The 19,577-nt window shown below is 39.3% G+C and overlaps 1 protein-coding gene across 2 annotated transcripts; it reads left to right on the top strand.

Moving 5' to 3' along the window:
- The first annotated feature begins 883 nt into the window (after positions 1–883).
- Positions 884–18,967, top strand: HAVCR2 (hepatitis A virus cellular receptor 2). Of its 2 annotated transcripts, XM_019464524.2 has the most exons (7): positions 884–1,634; positions 2,906–3,244; positions 4,151–4,234; positions 8,132–8,172; positions 9,653–9,779; positions 13,137–13,173; positions 15,035–18,967. In XM_019464524.2, the coding sequence occupies exons 1-7, from the start codon at positions 1,577–1,579 to the stop codon at positions 15,192–15,194; spliced, it is 846 nt and encodes a 281-aa protein (XP_019320069.2). In that variant the 5' UTR covers positions 884–1,576; the 3' UTR covers positions 15,195–18,967. The 2 variants fall into 2 exon arrangements, with proteins under 2 accessions (XP_019320069.2, XP_019320070.1); XM_019464525.2 differs by lacking the exon at positions 4,151–4,234.
- The last annotated feature ends 610 nt before the right edge of the window (positions 18,968–19,577 follow it).

The raw sequence follows: 19,577 nt of genomic DNA, 5'->3' as shown, positions 1-19,577 counted from the left end.
AGGACAGATATGAAATTCATAAAATGGTTTATAGTGGAAAAAATCTGGAGCTTGGGGGACTCAGTTCTCATTTGAAATTACTAATTACATGCCTTTGGGCAAATCAACCTTTTTAGGTCTCAGTTTCCCTATCCATAAAATGAAGAAATTTACTGTGATCTCTTGAGTAACCGCTACCTCTGATCCTATGGAAAGTACATGCATTGAACAAGCTGGATATTTATCCCGAATGCATTTAGTGGCATAAAGATGAGTGACAAGGAAGTTCAGCAAGAAAAGACAGGAAGTCCACAGGGTTTTCAGAAACTATTCAGTCTGTGACCTTACTCTGATAAAGAATCATTGGCTTTGGCTCAGTCGGTTGAGTGTCTGACTTTGGCTCAGGTCATGATCTCACAGCTTGTGCATTCAGGCCCCGTGTTGGACTCTGTGCTGACGGCTCGAAGCCTGGAGGCTGCTTCGGATTCTGTGTCTCCCTCTCTCTCTGCTCTTCCCCTGCTCACACTCTGTCTTTCTCAAGAATAAATAAACATTAAAAAAAAATTTTAAAGAATCATTGGCTTTTAAAGTTCCTAGAGAAATGTCACTATCCCAGGGCTGAGACTGAGGGCTGTCACTATCCCAGGGGTCTGAGATGTTACCTCAGTGATGGACAGTGTGGCTGAAACTCAACCCTTTCTGAGAATTTACGTCTAGAGCCCCAGGGCTGGGAGGGAGGAGACATCCCATCTGATTCTATTACATAAGATGTAATAGAATATTGAGGTCCCCTTGATTCCCACTGCAGTGGGGGAGAAACACTGCAGAAAGGAAATATCTTTCCTAAGTGGAAGGGTTTGAAAGTTCAGGTCAAAGTCAGAATATTACAGCAGGGAGCCATGCATATGTCACCTAGCACAATTTCCTCATTTCATACATTTTATAAATGAGGAAACTGAGATCCAACAAGGTTATATAGTACAGCCCAGTGTGTGTTTGGACAAGGCTAAGAATTAAGTTCCGGGGGTGGAAAGGGCCCATAAATTTGAGAATAAGAGACATGCCATTCATTGTGGTATTCTCCAGCTCCTAGTCCATTAATATTGATCACATGACCAACCAACTGACTGATCTGACTGAATGAATGCATGGATGATATGTTCCTGCCTTGTGTTCCCTGGTAACCAGCTAGACCCACATGCCATCCATTCCAAACAGAGGATTATTTCATTGGAGATATGAGAGGGCTCTCTCCACTTGCTAAGAGAGTTTTCTTGACTGGCTGAGAGACATTTTTCTTCCTTGAGTATTGCTTCCTCTTCGTTGATACTAACAGGATAAATATCAGAGCCCTTACAGGATGTGTGTGGTGTAGCACGACAGACAACTGGGGTTTCCTTTGATGTAACTGTGGATTTGACAGCATTAACAGAGGAAAGATTGGTAGTCAGGTGCCCTGGTGTGTTGGTCCAGCAGTCGGGGAGAGCAGCCATTGCTCCTGTGATTGTGGAAGAGATACAGTTGCAAGAGGTACCCAGTTCCACTGGAGAATCAAAACTAAACAGAGCTATTACTGGACGTTTCTTCTTCAGAATCCATGGTTTCACAACTTTCCTTCGACTGTGTCCTGCTGCTGCTGCTGCCACTACTCACAAGTAAGTCTGGGCACGGGCTGTCACACCTGGATAGCGTGAGATAAAGATACAAAGACAGTCATTGTAATATTTGTAGTAGCAAGTTTGGTAGCAGCCTAAATAAATGCCCACTAGTGGGGGAGTAGGTAAATCAGTTTGTGATATCTTCATGATGCAAACAGTGAAGCTGACCAAACATAGTGATATGAAATGTCTCTAAGTTGAAACGTTAATTGAATAAAGCAAAGAACAGAATAACATGTATATTAGACTTCCATTTGTGGATGTGTGTTGTAGGGAATAACATGTATATTAGACTTCCATGTGGGAATACATGAATGGTCCTTAATGTATAGACTCTGGGAAGGGGAACCAGAAAATGGGAAGGAGCAGGGAGAGGGAGTATACTTTTCATATATCTTTTAAAAAAATTTTTAATGTTTATTTATTTGAGAGAGAGAGAGAGAGAGAGAGAGAGAGAGAGAGAGAGAGAGAACATGAGTGGGGAAGGGGCAGAGAGAGAGGAGGACACAGAATGTGAAGCAGTCTCGAGGCTCTGAGCTGTCAGCACAGAGCCTGATCACAGGGCTTGAATTCACGGACTGTGTGATCAAGACCTGAGCCAAAGTCTGATGCTTAACTGATGGAGCCACCCAGAAGCCCTCATATACCTTTTTATACTGTTTAAATGTTTCACTATATATAATTTATTAATATATATATACTTAAAGACAATTCATTTCAAACCTCAAAATAGCCTGTGGGTGGTTTCAAATATGCAAGCTTCTTATTTAGCCAATAGTTTTTATTCATTATGTGCTGAGTGCTTAAAAAAAGAGAGAGCTTTATGTTAACTGCCTTTCATCGATGAGCAGATGGGTGAGCTGTTTTACTAGTTAACAATGACTCATTTTCTGACTATCTGCCCAGCCCTCCGATGTTCACAGGGCTAGACCACAATTGTCTCTTAGGGCATTGGTTCTCAAAGTGAATTTCCAACCAGCTCTGTCAACAACTGGAAACCTGCTAGAAATTCAGATTTTTATACCCCACCCCAGACCTATCGAAGTAGGAACTCTAGCGGTTGAGCCCAACCATCTGTGTTTTAACAAGGCTTTCTGGTGATTCTGATGCTCCTCCAGTCCGACAATCATTGTCATAATGGATCATCTTCCAAACAGGACAGCAGGACTGGTTTCCTTTTTATTCTGTATGGCATTACTTGCAGTTTTCTTGAAATGGACCAGCCTCACTCATTGCCTGGATCTTGCTCTCTTTACTTCTTTATTCAGGGTCTTTGGAAGTGGAATACGTAGTTGAAGTGGGTCAGAATGCTGTTCTGCCCTGCACCTACTCTCCAGCCACTCCTGAGAATCTTGTGCCTGTCTGCTGGGGCAAGGGATCCTGTCCTATGTTTGAATGTCATAGTATGGTGCTCAGCACAGATGGAAGGAACTTGAAATATCAGACATCCAACAGATACCAGCTAAAGAGGAATTTCCACAAAGGAGATGTGTCCTTGACTATAGAGAATGTGACTCTAGCTGACAGTGGGACCTATTGCTGCCGGATTCAATTCCCAGGCCTAATGAATGATAAAAAATCAAACCTGGAGTTGGTCATCAAACCAGGTGAGTGGACCTTTGCGTGTCTTCTTTATGAATAAAACTCACCTGCAGGTAATTAAATATACTGATTGGTCTCATTTCTGATCTCCCCAATTATAGCCCTGGGAGTGGGTCCCTAAGACCTAAAGTTTAACAGGCTCCACCGACAATGCCCAGCCACATTTAATTCCCTTCCTCTATTTTCAAACTCAGGGACAGGATCTGTAGAATGGGAGGAAAGGCCTAGATCAGTGGTTAAGAACCTGATTGCTCATTAGATCACCTGGAAAGCTTTTTAACACTTACATCTTCTTGGTCCCCACCCACAAACCAGAGAAATCGGCATTTCCAGAGGTAGAGCCTGAGTTCTGGGATTTTACGAAGTCTACCTTAGATGATTCTCCTCCCTGTGCAGTCAGGATTGAGAACCACTGGACTGTGTATGTGTGGGGTGGGTAGTGGCGGGGTACACGTGTTTGTACATTTTAAGATTTATACAGCATATAGTGTGTGGCTGATGAAGCTCAGTTTAAATCCAACTTTGCCTCTTACTAGCTGTGTAATCTTGGGCAAGTTATTTAAGCTCTGTGGCCTCCTGTTCTATAAAACATGGCAATTCCTACTACACAGGCCATTGGAAGGATTTTATGAAGTGTTTTATAAAAAGCATTTAGCATGGCCATTTTTGTGGCTATTAGTTCTATTATTAACAATTAGACTGCGATGACGATGGCCGTTAACAGACCTCTGCCCAACATGTGAAGAGTCTCATACACTCTCAGTGAACACGTCCTGGTAGGTTTGGCAGTTGGGCATGTGCCTTTCTTCATTTGTTGTGTTTCATATTTTTTTCTGCTGCCCCTTTGATTCCCCGAAACAAGCTCTCTGTTCTCAGAGAAGTCTCATCCTTATATTGGTTTCTGACATTAGCCAAGGTCACCCCTGCTCGGCCTACATGCAGAGACTTCGGTACAGCCTTTCCAAGAATGCTCACCACCAAGGGATATGGCTCAGGTAATTATACAAGTGGTGTAAGAGGAAGCCTTCTGGCATTTTCTGAGTTCGGAGGATTTTGAATATGGGAAAGAGATGAGAAATGGGTTTGAGTGGAGGTGTGAATGTTCCTATGCACCTGAGATATTGTGTGTGGTGAGAGGGGTGGTGGGGACAAACCTGTGTTGGGAAAAAGGAGCGCTGAGCTAGGATTTGGAATTAGTCACAAGTAGCCCTGTGACCTGGGCTGAAGCCTTTCACTTCCCTGGACCTCACCTTCCTGTTCTGTTCAAGGAGAGGGTTCAGAATCTTTGGATTTTGTAACCTGGTAAAATTCCCACTCCCTCCCCCTAAAAAAAGAATTTTGGTAATATATGTATTTTGCCAAATAAGGAAAAAATTGCATTATTATCCATTATTGCAATAATAAAAGACATGTTTTTAAATTAAATACATTTATTCTAATGAAAAACTCATTACATTGCCATTATTTTCCAATTGACTCCCAGAATGGGGATGTTTTGTTATGAATCCATCCCAGTCCATGTTTGGGGTTGGATTAGGTGATTTCAAGGATCTCTTCTTACTGGAATGAAGCCCATCATCTTCCCTCAATTCCAACCTCAGAAGGAGCAGCTATATTCTTTAAGTAATTCAACAAGGACTTTTCCATGCTGCTCTGGAAGAGAAGATAGGATCAAAAGAGCAGACCTCAGGTCACATTGAGCAGGGAGATTAATCTTAAATGTCTCCTGTCAAAGTCCTGGTCTCTCTTATACTCTCTGGAGCTTAGTCTTCCATTCAGTAAGATGAGGGTAATAACAGGTAAGTCCAAGTCCCATATCTTAATCTCATAAATCTCCTAAATCCCACCTTATGAAATTTAACTAAGAAAGGGTGTCTCAAGTGCTTAGCCCAGTATTTGATCATACTATGTACTCAGTACACGTTGGTTATTGTCCTTAATGTTACCAATAAGATCTGGAGGCAGAATGCGATTGTGGTTAAGCACATCAGCAATAGGTAGGTAGAATGGGTTCCAATATCAGCTCTTCCCGCTAGCTTTGTGAGCTCAAGGTAAAATTGCTCAAACTTTGTGAGGCTCAGTTTCCTTACCTCTATGTTGAGGGTAATCTACTGCGTAAGATTGTTCTAAAGATTTGAATGTGACAATGGTTGTAAAGTGCTCAGTGTAGTACCTGACCCACAGAAAGCACTCAAATACTGGTTATTATTGTAAGTAGTAACTTTAGCTCTCTAGTGGTTTAATCTTTGGTAGTTCTTTAGTGATTGGTAGATAATATCTCTTATGCAATTAGTGAGGAAATTAAATACGGTGGGAACAGATGATAGCCCTCATTGTGGCCTAAGCAAGTCATACCAGATATTTATTGTATGCCCACATTCCCATCCTGTGCTACCAATGCTGTTTATAACATCACCCTCAAGCGCACATTCACTGTATACCCACACACCTTCCTCACGAGGCAGTATATTTCCTCAGAGTTGTCTATATCCTAAACAAGTCTTTTTCTCTTTAGTTTTTACTTGTTAGTTCCTTCCCTTTAGGGCAACAAAGATGGGGGCATTTCTTGCATTGGGAATATAGGCACAGTACCTACAACCTCTGAGCTTTCGATGGCCTAAGAAAATATTCAAGTAAACAAACAAAAAATGTAACAGCTCCAAAGTAGGAAAATAAATAAAAATTAAAATTATTATTTAATGGCATGTCCATAACATGTAACATGATGTCAACTAGTTACCTGCAAGTCAACCTGTGTGTACTTATACATACCTTTTCTTTAGTGTGGAATGTGGGTACATTTAATATGTTTGCTATAAAGTGGAATGGAACCTTAACAAGTAAGAATTCAAGAATCATGGAACCTATCTCGAACACAAAACAATGTAATGTCTCTTCCACCTAAAGGATGCAGGACAGGGTCACAGTGAATCCTCAGCTCTGGAGATAGACTTGGCCTAAATCTCAGGTTTGTCAATGAATAGTTGTGTGATCTTAGGCAAAGTACCTCTCTGAGAATCAGGTTTTTCATCTGAAGAATGGAAAAATAATAGTACCTACTTATTGTGGTGAAGATTAAAAGCTGTTGGGCAAATAAAGTACTAAGCACCATGTCTGGCATATAATATGTACTAGATGGTAACTACAAATTCATAAACTTTTAAGACTCTCATGTGCCACCCTGTTGCTACCTCCACTCCAGCCAAGTCTTGGGTTCTCTGGGAAAATCAAAGCAACTTTTTCCAACTGTCCCACTCACTTGGTTGATGGCTATCTATGTGAAAATAATCTGCGATAATCTATAAAATGGAGTGCTGTTGGGTCATTTTCCCTGTAAATCGTAATTAAAAAAAAAAGAGAAGTCAGTCTTATCATTTAGGCCAAGAAAAATAATTACAGGGAAGCAGAAACTGGATTTACATTAGAAAATCTTGTGTGTGGTTAAGATTCATGTTTACTTAGTAGTTCCACCAATGTGGTTTTTATACTTTAAATTCCTTTTTGGGTAATAAGAGCAAAGGTAAGTGGAAGATAATCTCTTTTACTTCCTCTTTTTTAAAAATAGTTTTAGGCTGAGAATAGTAAAATATTAATATTAAAGTCATGGTGTGTTGGGATGCCTGGGTGGCTCAGTTGGTTAACTGTCTGACTTCGGCTCAGGCTCAAGTCTTGCATCAGGCTCTGTGCTGACAGCTCAGAGCTTGGAGCCTGCTTTGGATTCTGTGTCTCCCTGTCTCTCTCTGCCCCTCCCCTGTTCATGTCCTGTCTCTCTTTGTCTCTCAAAAAATAAAACAAAATGTTAAAAAAAGAAATAAAAAAAAAATCATTGTTAAAGCAGGAGTCCTGCCTTAAAGGATTTAGATTTTTAGGCTTCCAGAAAGTGGCCATGACATTTAAGAAGTTTCAGAGCCTCTGACTCAGCCAGATAAATGAGTAGGCATCCTTAATTTTCCCAAAGCTACCCATCTACTGATTTTTAGAAAGCAGCATCTGTGAGGTCAGGGCTTGTGCCCATGCTGTTCACAGCTCTGTACCCTGGGCCTGGCACAGAGAAGGGGTGTAGTACATGTTCATCAAATGGATAAGCAGGTAAAGAAATGAATGAGTAAAAAGGAAAGAAGGTGAGATGGCACCTGGGCAATGTGACCACGTGGTAGTGACAATGCAAAAGTAAAGGTTGTTGAAAGGGTCATCGTTCAGAGTGTCTTGTTTAAAGCCATGCAGACCTAAATCGAAAGGCTATTTCTGTTATTCACTAATCTCTGTGACCCTGGGTAAGTCCCCTAACTTCCTAATTCTCAGCTTCTTCATCTGCAAAATGGGGCTAATAGTCTCTACTTTAGGATAGTTGTTTTGAATGCTAAATGAGATACTTCGTTCAAAGAATTTAGCACCATGTCAGCTCATGGTAAATTATAGCTATAGTTATTATTACTCTCATTTTTAGGCAATGAAATACCCCGTCTCCCTCTTAATGAGTAAATGTTAAACTTTTTTAAGAAAATTAACTTTTGTTATCTTTCAAAGTTTCATTACAATATAATGCCTGGTTGAGTGTTATCAATGTTGTTGGCAATTTGCTGCCCTCTTTGGGGTGCTGTGGACACAACAAACCACATATTCGACAGAGGTTTTCCTGGCAGAGGTCTCCCGTTCATAGAACATAAGTAGTCAGGTTCATTATCTGGATAAAAAAATATGGTCATCCATATCAAATCGTTGATTTGTAAGTGTTTAGAAAATTTTGTTGGTCTCACAATTACTTATTGTGAAGAGTATAGAGTAGGATTAATTTCAAATATGATTCTAGGCATCTTTAAGAGTTTTTAAAACTCAGATAAAAGAAAACATTCTTGACTATTCTATCAGCTGTTTTTTTCTCTTTATGGCAGAGACACGGACACTGGAGGCCCTCCATGCTAAAAATCAAACTGTAAGTGACATGGACATGTGTGTGCGTGCATGCGTGTGTGCGTGGGTGCGCGCGTGCTAACCTCATATTCAACTCAGAGGGAAGCAAGTTTGGCTTTAGTCTTCATTCTTGTTTGCTCCTCTCCTTTGGAGAAAACATGCCTCACTCTCCATTAGCCTCAGAGCCCTCCGCTGTAACATGTTGATGAGGGCAGTTCTAGCCATCTAAGGACGGAATGAGGGGGTAAGTGCAAAGTGCCTAGCACATAGTAAGTGCTGGAAAACAAAAACACAAAACCACTAGCTTCTTGTTTCTCTTCTCATATTTCACAACTGCGAACCGCTGTGGAGGGTTCAAAGACCCTCCATATCCCTGGAATATATTTCTTCTCGCTTGCATGGTAACCCTGATGAGAAAGATTGTGTAAATTTATTTATGTCTGACAAGACACTAGTCAGGAGTATTTGAAGTCAACAATGTATATATCGAAGTATAAACAAATCAATATTTTAATTAACCACAATTTTAGTGTCCCCCACTTTCTCAGAGCAAAAGGGAATCCCCTAGATATCAAGCTTATAGTAGTGACTTAAAAATTCTTTGAAGATGTATACAGGAGTCTGCATTCATTTGACTAAGTCCCCTACTTGTGTGTTCACAACCAAGGCTCAGCACTTTGTGTTTGTCCCTGCCCCTCTTTGTGACCAAAGACTGACTCTAAATACCTCTGTATATCCATAGTATTTAATGCACAGTACCTTGCATATAGCACTCCTGTAGTAAAAGTTGATTGAATAAGTGGAAAATTTAATTTCTTTGACTTCTTTGTTTTAAAGTTATTTATCATTGTTGCTTTTAAAGGGAGAATATGGACTAAAATTTTGAAAGCAGAAGAATGTTATGGCTTTCAGTTACAAAATAAAATTAATAAAACTAATTAGAGAAATAGCCACCATACCTATCACCACGTAAGCACTGATTGCATTTACTGCATACAAGGCCCTGTGCTAGGCATTTTGTATTTCTTGTTACTTCATTTTCCTAAGAACTCTCCAAGATGATGGCAGAGCTGGGATTTGAACCCAGGACTGTCTGGCTGCAAAGGCCTGGCCCTTGAATCAGTTTTTCTGTGAAGGTGGGGACTTCTCTGCAAGACACCAAGTTTAAACCACTCTGAAACTCCCTGGAACACCAGGGGACCTTGGACGAACAGGGTTCCACCCTAAAACCTATTTATGTTTGTGGGGGAGGGGGGCCCATTTATTAAGAGTTCCTTGTCCCCCCCCCCCCCCACATTGTAGAAGCAGCACATTTTATTCCCTTGTAAGTTTAAGGATTATGCTGATCCCGTTCTTTGGGTGGTTTGAGGCTTGTCTAGAAGGAGATAGATCATGCACGGTCTCAAGGTCCCTGCACTCCTCTGGTGCTGTACGTCACGAGACTAGCTGAGCACACAACTGATTTCTGCCCATCTGCTGCAATTCTGTTTGTGTTTCCATAGCAAATACCCACATTGGCTAAAGCATTACAAGACTCTGCTGTGACCACCAGAATAGGCATCTACATTGGAGTGGGGATCTCTGCTGGGCTGACTCTCATTCTTATCATTGCTGCTTTAATTCTCACATGTAAGTTGGTTGATGTTGCAACTCTCTCCCTCTGATAAGGAACTGTTAAAATAGGAACAAACACAAACCTAGATACAAATGTAAGTTTGTATTTATACCTGAAGACGATTAAACTGAGTACCCTGTAGTCCTTCCAAACCTAACAATAATAATAGCTAATTTTTATGCAATGCTTTACCATGTAATATGCAGGCCTGGTGCTAAACATTTTACGTACATTTTATTGTCACCATCTCATGTGGCAGGTAGTATTTATCACCGTTTTATAGTGCAGGAAACTATAGCTACTAGAAAGTGAGCCTCTTTCCCAAGGTTTCAGAATCCATAAGAGGCAAAGCTGGAATTGAAATTCAAGCAGACTGATTCTAGCACCTGTTCTCTTACCTTTCGTTAAGAAAATAAACTTCTTTAATTCATGAATTAAGTTTATTAGGAAGTGCGACAACAGAAAGTAATTTCTTTCTGTGCGTTTTCTATCTTATTTGTTTCTCAGGCACAGGTCTTTAGAGAGAGGGGTGGCAAGTCCTTTTACCAATGGGTCATGGCCAGGATTGCAGCATTTGTATTTTCAGTAGATGATTATGCATGGGAAACCATCACTATAATCAAGACCCAAACATCGTCATCACCCCAAAAGCTTTGCACACTTTTATATTTGTGATATATTCTCTTCTCTTTGAGGACAGAGGCCAAGACCTTATACCCCAGGGCTTAGTACATTCTAGCAACCCTTCCTACTAATACTTAAAACATGGACTGCATATAGGGTGACCAACCAACCCAGATTTTCCCAGGACTGAAGGGGCCTTAGGATGTGATCCTGCCAATGCTAAAACTGGGACAGTCCAGGGAAAACCAGGATGAATTGGTCACCCTAATTGTGCGACTTAAAGCTGCTGAGTGCTTTATGGGCATTAAATCTTCATGATTACCTTAATGAGAAAGATACTAATATTATTCTAATTTACCAATAGAGAATGAACATGCTGGCCAGAGCCACACAGTTATTAGATACAGAATTTGAAAGCAGGACTCTCTTATTCCTTACCATTATGCTATTCTGCTATCCTCGGTAAATGGATTGTTCTCGGAAAGAAACTACCCTAGCCACACTTACCTGGGTTTGCACAGAGGCAGTAGTGGAGTTTGTGAATTGATCACATGAATGCAAAGTCTACAGGTTGAAAAAGAGCAATGCTAGTACTCACTAGCCTCTCAAGTTCTGCCATGCCATTTCAGCTGGTGCAAAGAGGCTCGAAGTGAAGGTAATGAATGGGAGAAGTTTGACACTTTATACACACATATGTATTACTCCAAAAACATGGCTACTTCGAAGGACAGATAGGAAAGTCCTGTTTGATTTGTGGTCTACAGGTTGCTAGACAAAATCTTATGACAAAGGTGACAGGTTTTTAAGTCATGACATCAAAGCCATAAATTGGTTAACAATACAACCAGCAATCCCGTATCTTTCTAGTGCACTCTCTGAGATGAGCGAGCATACCTCAGTACCACTCAAACCCCTCTCATTTCTCACTCAACTGATGAAGTATAAAAGACCTGTTCCATCTCCTTAGACTTAGCTAAGACTTCATTCTCCTTTTACCCCTTTCTCCAGAATTATCTACCTCTCCCCTTCTATTCATTCTATTCTCATCAGCATAAAAATATGTTCTAACTCACCTATTCCTCTTTAGCTACTCCCATTTCTGTTTTCCTTCACAGCCATATTTCTCAGATGAATTTTTCCTACTTTGTACCCCCTGAACTCTTCAGCCCATCATCTAGCTTCCATCCCTGAAGCACAATGGAGATAGTTTTAGTCAAGCTCACTGACAACCTCCATTTTGCTAAATCCAATAGACACTTCTGTCTTCATTGTAGTCAATCTTTCAGCAATATTTAATCAAATTGACTCTCACTCATTCTAGATAGTATTCCTTCTCTTGGCTTCTAAAACACCACTCTCCTACTTCATTGGCCGTCCATTTTCAGTCATTTTTGTTATTTCCTCTTCTGCTTGACCTTTAGATATTCCTATTCCTCAGGGCTGGCCCTTTCCCTTTCTCTATACCCTCTAGGTGATGGTGTCTATTTCCATAGGTTTAAATAGGTTTTAATTAATTTATTTAATTTAATAATTAATTTATTTAAATAAATAAATAATAAATAAATAAATAATTTTAATTTAATTTAATTAATTAATTTAATTAATTTAATTAAATAGGTTAAATAGGTCTATTTCCATAGGTTTAAATTAAATCTTTAATTCCCCCCTCCAACTCTGAGTGTTTGTCCTGTCGATACCTCCACTTAGATGCCTTCCACACTTAACATGTCCCAAATGGAGGTCTAGAGTCTATATTCCACCTTCCCAGAACACGGCCTCTGCCTCTCTGGTGTTTCCCATTATAACGTTTCACTACCATCCATCTGGTTGTTTAAGCCAGAATGCCATAGGCCATCCTAGAATCCTGTTTCCTCCTAACATAAAAGCCAATTTTAATTCCTTCAGACTTTCTCCAAAATATATGTAAAATACATTCATTATTCTGAATCTCTTTTGATCACCACCTTACTGTGATGTGAGGCATCACGATCTCTACTTAACTTCTTCATTTTTTAAATACCTGCTTTTAATCTATTCCCCACATAGGAGTTAGAGTGATCTTCTTAAAACCCAGTCAGCTCATATTTCTGTCCTCCAATGATTTCTTATAGGAATAAGAGTAAGATTCTTATTTTATAGAATAATATCCAAAATCTAGATTATGACTTAAAAGGTCTTATAGGAGCTATCCCCAGCCTACCTCTCAGAACTTATCTTGGGCTATTTTCTTATTTCAGCCATATTTTCAGTTTCAGGAAGCCATACTCATCATTACCAGGGATTCTCTTTGCCTGAATTCTTCCCCTGCCTGTTCACTTGGCTGACTCATTTTCTTTATTTTCGGAACTGAGCTTAAAGGTTACCCCTCCTGAGAGTTTTTTCCTGACCACCTTCTCAGTCATCTGTTACAGTGCATTGTTGGTTCCACAATTAGAAATTATTATTTTCAATGCCCCCCTCACTAGAACACAAGCTTTCAGAAGTCAGGGCTCACAATTCACCTTTGCATTCCCAGTGCCTACCAGATGCTCCATGTATTTCCTGAATGTGAAAAATGTATCTTTATTGCTTTCTAGAAGAGTCCATGTAACAATCCAAGACACACATTGATAGTTTGATTTAATTCAGTCCAAGGGGAGACCAGATTTTCTTAAACAATCCTTGCCTTCAGTGAGTTCATTTTATTTCCTAACTCATTTGTTTTATGAGAGCAGTTTTAATGGACTTTTCTTCCACATTTTACCTAGGGTATTCTTATAGCAAAGAGAAGTTACAGAATTCAAGGTAAGAGTAATGGGTAGGGTAGGGGAAGGTGGGAATCTTGGAGGCCCCTATTCTAATATGGCTTTGCTCTTAGAAGCCTGGCCCTGGGATTTAAACTTGTACTTCCTTCTTACCTTAGATTTATGTAATGCCAATTAAACACACTGCTCTGTTTTACTTACTGATTTTTCTAGCTTCATTGACTAAAGTTAAGGTATACAATTCATCTCCCTATTGATAGGAAATGCTTATTTGTATATTGATGGTTCTTGTTTTTTTTTTTTTTTTTTTTTTTTTTTAATGAACTGACCCTTCTAGTGATTGAATTACATCCAGGCTCTGGGTTGAGCTTTGGGTTACAAAAGTGAGCAAGAAACCCAGACTCTACTTTCAGGGCTTTTATAGCTCAGCCCAGGCGTTCTTAACTTAGGTTGCCTATTAGAATCACCTAGGGCACTTGAACATACTGTTGCCAACCCCAGAGCAAATACATTGGCATCTTTGAGGATGAGACCTAAGTATGGGTGTTTTTCTGAAAGTTTTCCAGGTGATTCTAATATGCAAAAGGGGTTGAGATCTACTGGTCTATTATACTGCAGTCTCGGTATCTGTTTTTGACTGTATACATATGCGTACATATACACACATGCACACCTCCCCATTCCAAATATACGAAGCTTATATAGCGTGTACTAGAATTTAGTGATATTTGGCACATGGGTAGAATGCAGTACATTTCAAGAAAAAAAAATGACTCATCCCTTTGAATTATATCTAAACCATGAGTGATTTTAGGTAAATATAGATAGTGTATTAATTAAGACAAAATACTCTGCAGTAAAAAGAGCCAAATAAAGCCAAATAAAACAATTTAATTATTAATGGCTTTTGATCATCTGTGCCAGGATCTGTTATTAGAACTGAAACTTGAAATGTGATATTACCCATGGGTGATATTTACATGCATTAATTCATTATTTGGTGAAATTAGTTGGTTAATGTTCATCCCTACTTATAAAGGTAAGCTCTGTAGAACGTTAGGAAGTTGTTGCCACATTAACAACTATATCCCCTGATACAGTATGTGATGCTTAGTAGACACCTACACATCTGATGATTGAATGAATAAATGCTCCTTACAGCAGCCCTGTAAAATAGAATGTTTATTATTCTCATTTTACAGATGAGGACCCTGAGACACAAAGTTTGCTAATACGCAGCCTTCATGGGATTTTTGTGTATTGTTTACTGCTGCATTTCTTGCTTTGTAGCACAGTGGGTAACACACTAAAAATTTCTTGACTGAGTAAATGAAAACAAACAAACAAACAAAAACCCAACCACTTAATTTGTCCAAGGTCATATGGCTGGTAAGTGACAGACAGAATTCAAACTCAAGTCTGATTGGATCCATAAAATATTTCCTTTTTTTTTTCTTTTTGAAACTGTTCAAGTCCACAGAAGAATTGAAGTTATAGTACAAGAACAACAGAACGCTTCAACCAAACTCATGGTTTGAGATTTGGACCTGCTTGCTTTGTTTGTTTCTCTATTTACAGAGAACGTTTCTTCCGAACTATTTGTAAGGACATTTCAGACATCTTCCCCCTTCACCTAAACACTTCAGTCTGTACCTCCTTCCAACACGATGCCATTTTTATACTTAGGAAAATTAAGATTAATTCAAAGGAATTCAAATTTCCTCAACTGTTCCACAAATTGTTTTATGCTATTTTATGGCTTTTTTTTTTTCCTAGTTAGGACCTGATCAAGGATCATGTACTATATTTGGTTGTTGTCTCTTCAGCAAAGCCTCTTATCTTAACTCTATTCTGTGCTGCCCAAGAAATGCTTAACTCAACTGTAACATTTATTTCCACAGCCTTGTCACTTTGGCCAACGTCGCTCCCTCAGGGTTAGCAAATACAGTAGCAGAAGGAATGCACTCAGAGGAAAACATCTATATCATTGAGGAGAACATATATGAAATAGAAGATCCATATGAATACTACTGCTATGTCAGCAGAGAGCAACTATCCTGACAACCCAGAGATCTAACCCTTTAACCCCGCCAGATCCCACTACTTCATTTTTGAGCATGGTATCATTGTGAAAACTATGAAATGTGTCAGCTGATTGGTTTTAGGGGCCCTGTCCATGGCCACCAAGCAGAGTTTTTACATTTCGGGAGATAATTAGCTCACATAGGGATGGAACTGTGTCCTACACTGTATTTAGGTACAACATCACCTCTGTATTTCAGCCAGTGGGGCTACCCAATATAGAGCATGCTAATCGGGGCATTAGAGTTCAAATGGGCTTTTATATAGAGTAGGAATTGTTGGGTTTTTTTTTTTTTTTAATGTTTATTCACTTTTGAGAGAGAGACAGAGACAGAGACAGAGGACGAATGGGGGAGGGGCAGAGAGATTGCGAGACACAGGATCTGAAATAGGCTCCAGACTCTGAGCTGTCAGCACAGAGCCCGATGAGGTGTTCAAGCCCACAGACTGTGAGATCATGACCTGAGCCAAATTTAGATGCTTCACTGACTGAGCTACCCACGCACCCCTAGGCTAGGAATTCTTAATATGTGGTCCCAAGAATTCCAGGAAATTCAGTCACATTATGTATCCACAGAACTACTGAAAATATAGGGAAAATTATGTGTTAAGATATGTGCATGTCTTTTTGGTACAGAAAGGCTAAAGGGGCCACTGAGTTTCAAAGAGTTCTGTGACGCATAAAAAATTTAAAAGCTATTAGAGGAGGAGTAGATGGTCTCGAAGGTTCTCTCTGAGTCTCAAGACTTATGCTTCTTTGAATATTGATTGTTTCCCAGTAAGTGCCTCTGCACAGCTCTCCTTTGCCAGTTAAGTAGACTGCCTAGCAAGTCCTGTGGTGTGAAGGAGCTCCTAGAGAAAAAGGAAGTGTGCTCCGTGTGTTGCCAAGTTTTGCTTGCGGTGCACTCAAAAGGAAATATCTCTGACCAACTTCTCCATTCATGGAGAGAACTGGAGCTATGTTTTTCATAGAAGAAGAAGCAGTGACTTGTACACAAATTCTGTTTCCTGGTGGAAAGAAAGCACAGGGCTCCAGCAATCTATATTTATCGGCATCAAATCCTGTGATGGAAAGGCTGTGGTCCCTAAACTTCATTTCCAAGGTGGTGGCGACTAAGTTTGTCTTCTCTTACTCATTGCCTGCCCAGTGCCTGGCACGGCTCTCCCACATAATAGAAATGTACTAAATGCCTTTGGAATGAAAAACATAAGCAGAAAGGCAGCCTTCTGGAAAGACTTTTCCATTGCAGAACTTAGAGCTGTTCTTGGAGAACTCACAGACACTCCTAAGCTCTCAAATCTGTTCTTATCTAGTTCAAAGTGGTGTTTGCTTCTTAGCTCAGGCCTTTGAAAGTCTGTTACTCTCTTGTCTGTGTCCCCCTTTCTGCTAAGCCTCCTCAGTATATAAAGAATCAATGAGAAGGACCTGTTGCTGCCTGAAAACTACCCCTCCCCAGGTAATAACTAAATCGCTGTGATGCTGTATGCAGAAAATGTTGGTCACCAAGGATGTAGGCAGCCTGTTTATTTCCAGGAGTCTCTGGCAGTTTTGTTGTGTGAATTATAATGTTTGGGCTGCATTTAGACAGTTTTGGGAATCACTGGATTTCTACTGGGAGATATATAAGGGAGATCATTTCATAAAATTATAGGGAACAACTCTCATACAAGATGAAGAATTAACTGTAAATGTTTTACAGTTATGAAATTCTAGAGGGAAAGGACTTCAGACACATTTGAACCATATCAATGGTTCCCACCACCACACCCCTCCTGGAAAGAGATTCTTATCCTATTATTTAAAAATCTTTAAACGATGGTATGTATACAGGATGATTATTGCAACGGTGTTTGTAGGGGACTTTTTATGTCAATTGGGGAATAGTTGATTATTGTAATCTCAACACACTTGTGCATTTAAGTGGTTTCACTTAAGAATTAAGTGGTTTCATCATTGAGCTGTTTTGCTAATTCAATGAATATTTAAGTGCTTACTATGTGTCAGGTACTCTCGTGCTGAGACCATAGAAAGAGACCAAACAGACATATCGCTGACCCTGTAGAACTTGTAGTTCATCTGACAGTAAGGAGGATTCATTCCATTCATTCAGTTGGCGAACATTTATTGGCACCTACTATGTGCCAGATACTGTTCTAGTCCCTAAAAACAGCAGTGAGTTAAACAGACGAAATCCTGATTCTCGTGTAGCGTATGTTACTTACTTGTCAGAGAAGAATGCCATATTGCTAAGTAAAAAAAAAAAAAAAAAAAGTTCTAGAATAGTATATATTGTTGATGCTAATGTTTTCTTTTGCCTTAAAAAATCTAGAAGAATATTCCAAAATCAATATGGCTATCCCACAGGGGCAAATTGTCATGAGACAGACTTCTACTTTTTCCTTTTATGTGCTTGTAAAATTGTTTGAATTATTTTCTTTTATAATAAAAAAAATAGATATAAGAATTGTAGCAATGTTTTTCTGTCTGCCCTCCTCATCATAGAAAGAAATGGAGACTAGGATAAGCTAAATTCAAGGTCAAGGCTGGCAGTAAGCCAGGACTGGAACCCTGGTTGTCAGAGTGGGATCTATTCTACACCAGTTATTTGGAAGGGGGAAGGTGGCAGAATGGGGAACAGAAATCTTCAAGGCTGCTCCAACGGGCCCAGGAGGTCAATGGGTAACTTAATTAAAAACAATGTAATAAGACTGAACATGTGGCTTGCTCTTAGAAGCATCTTAGGATTTTTTTCTCCATAGCTCTTCCATAAGAGACCCCAGGACAAAAGGGGGCTTCCTGATCTTTTTAGACTGAAAAAGTAAGGTCTTCCCATGTTTTATCTGCATCACTTCTAGATTTTGAATTCCCAAGGCAGAAATTCCCAACAGTTCAATCCCTCATTAGTTGATTTTCGGGTACCCCCCTCATGCCTATTCGTATTTTTAATTTCTCATTTAAGTATAAATTCAAAAACTTAAGCTGAACACAATTTTGTCTCCATTTTTTATTCAGAAAGTTTAGATCCTTCTGGAGAAAAGTATAGAGAGATGCCCCAGAGCTGCAGTGTTTAAGATTTTTCCACCACCTTTTTGTGGGACTCAGTTGCTAAGTGGGGAAAAAGAGAGGGGCCTCTGGACCATTTGGCTGCAAAGTTCTCAAGCCTGAGGAGGGCTCAGATTTTAGCCCATTTTCAGTGGAAAATTTGTGCAAAGGAGCAGTATGAGTCAGAAATGTTTCAGGCTTGTAGATCCTCTGTGTCTTTTTCTCAGTAATGTTGACTACAATGATAAAGGTCATTCCAAGTCACTCATTTGCTCATGGTAGTGATTATCTTTTGTGAATTCTTGTTTGAATTCCTTCTGCTTATGTGAGTCTCCTTTTCCAGAGAAAGCAGTGAGGCTTTTTTTTTTTTTTTTTTATGATTGTTTAAGCTATTCATGTATGGTGGTGGTGGTAATGGGACGTCTGTCTAAATGTGCACATTATTTTAATGTAATTGTTTTGTGGGTGGGTCACTTTTGGAAAATATTTCATTATAGTTTTATATTCTGTACTTGCAACCTGTTTTATGGTAAGTTGATATGTCGTCCTTTGTAATTTCTACATTTTGTATTCATACTTTTTCATTCATTTAAACCTAGTTCATGTAAAATAGAAATACTTCTTACTCCAATGCAGTGTTTACCTTATTTTTGTCAGCTCTGAAATATCCATATTCTATATATCTATATCTGATCTGTTTTAAATTTTACTTGTGGTTGTGGTTTCATTTGCCATTACTGGCCCATTGCATGCTGAGTTTAGTTCTTGTTCAGAAAACACTTCAGTAAAAAGTAACAAATGTATAAATGTAGGTGAAGATTATTTCCAACAGTTTGGTTATATTGCAACAAATAGATTGTATATTATAATATATGTAACTATATTATAATATAGATTTTTGATTCATTTCTCTATCCCAAAGTTTACCACTATGTCTTAGCAAAAATCTCTTGAACTTAGTATTAGCTGAATCTAAGGGTTGAAGTAGGAATCCAAGGGGGAAGGAGCTTTAAAATCTGCTCACTGGCTAGGTTTCCAGAAGGTTCTTGGGGGAGCAGTGCTTTTCATCATTCTCTCCAGCAACATCCAACTTCAACAGAAATTCCTATTATGTAAACGGCAGCCAAATAGCTTGTAATCACCATGGGAAAAAAGCATTACCTGAACTAAATGGAATCTTAGGTAAAAACTAAGACATATGACAGCTATCCTAGCTGCCTTACTTGAAGGAAATGAGTTTACGAGGGGCACTCTGGCTGGGACATACAATTTGGAGCTAATTACCTTACAGTATATTGAGACTAAGTAAGAATCTCTAT

The sequence above is a fragment of the Panthera pardus genome, unplaced genomic scaffold, assembly GCF_024362965.1.
Source record: "Panthera pardus isolate Hobbes unplaced genomic scaffold, ASM2436296v1 HiC_scaffold_2, whole genome shotgun sequence".
Lineage (NCBI taxonomy): Eukaryota > Metazoa > Chordata > Mammalia > Carnivora > Felidae > Panthera > Panthera pardus.
This window is presented reverse-complemented; position numbering and strand designations above follow the sequence as displayed.

Coding starts and splice junctions, on each gene's coding strand:
- HAVCR2 (XM_019464524.2), top strand. CDS start 1,577: ATGGTTTCACAACTTTCCTTCGACTGTGTCCTGCTGCTGCTGCTGCCA. Junction 8,173..9,652: donor TCCATGCTAAAAATCAAACT/GTAAGTGACATG, acceptor GTGTTTCCATAG/CAAATACCCACATTGGCTAA. Junction 9,780..13,136: donor TGCTGCTTTAATTCTCACAT/GTAAGTTGGTTG, acceptor CATTTTACCTAG/GGTATTCTTATAGCAAAGAG.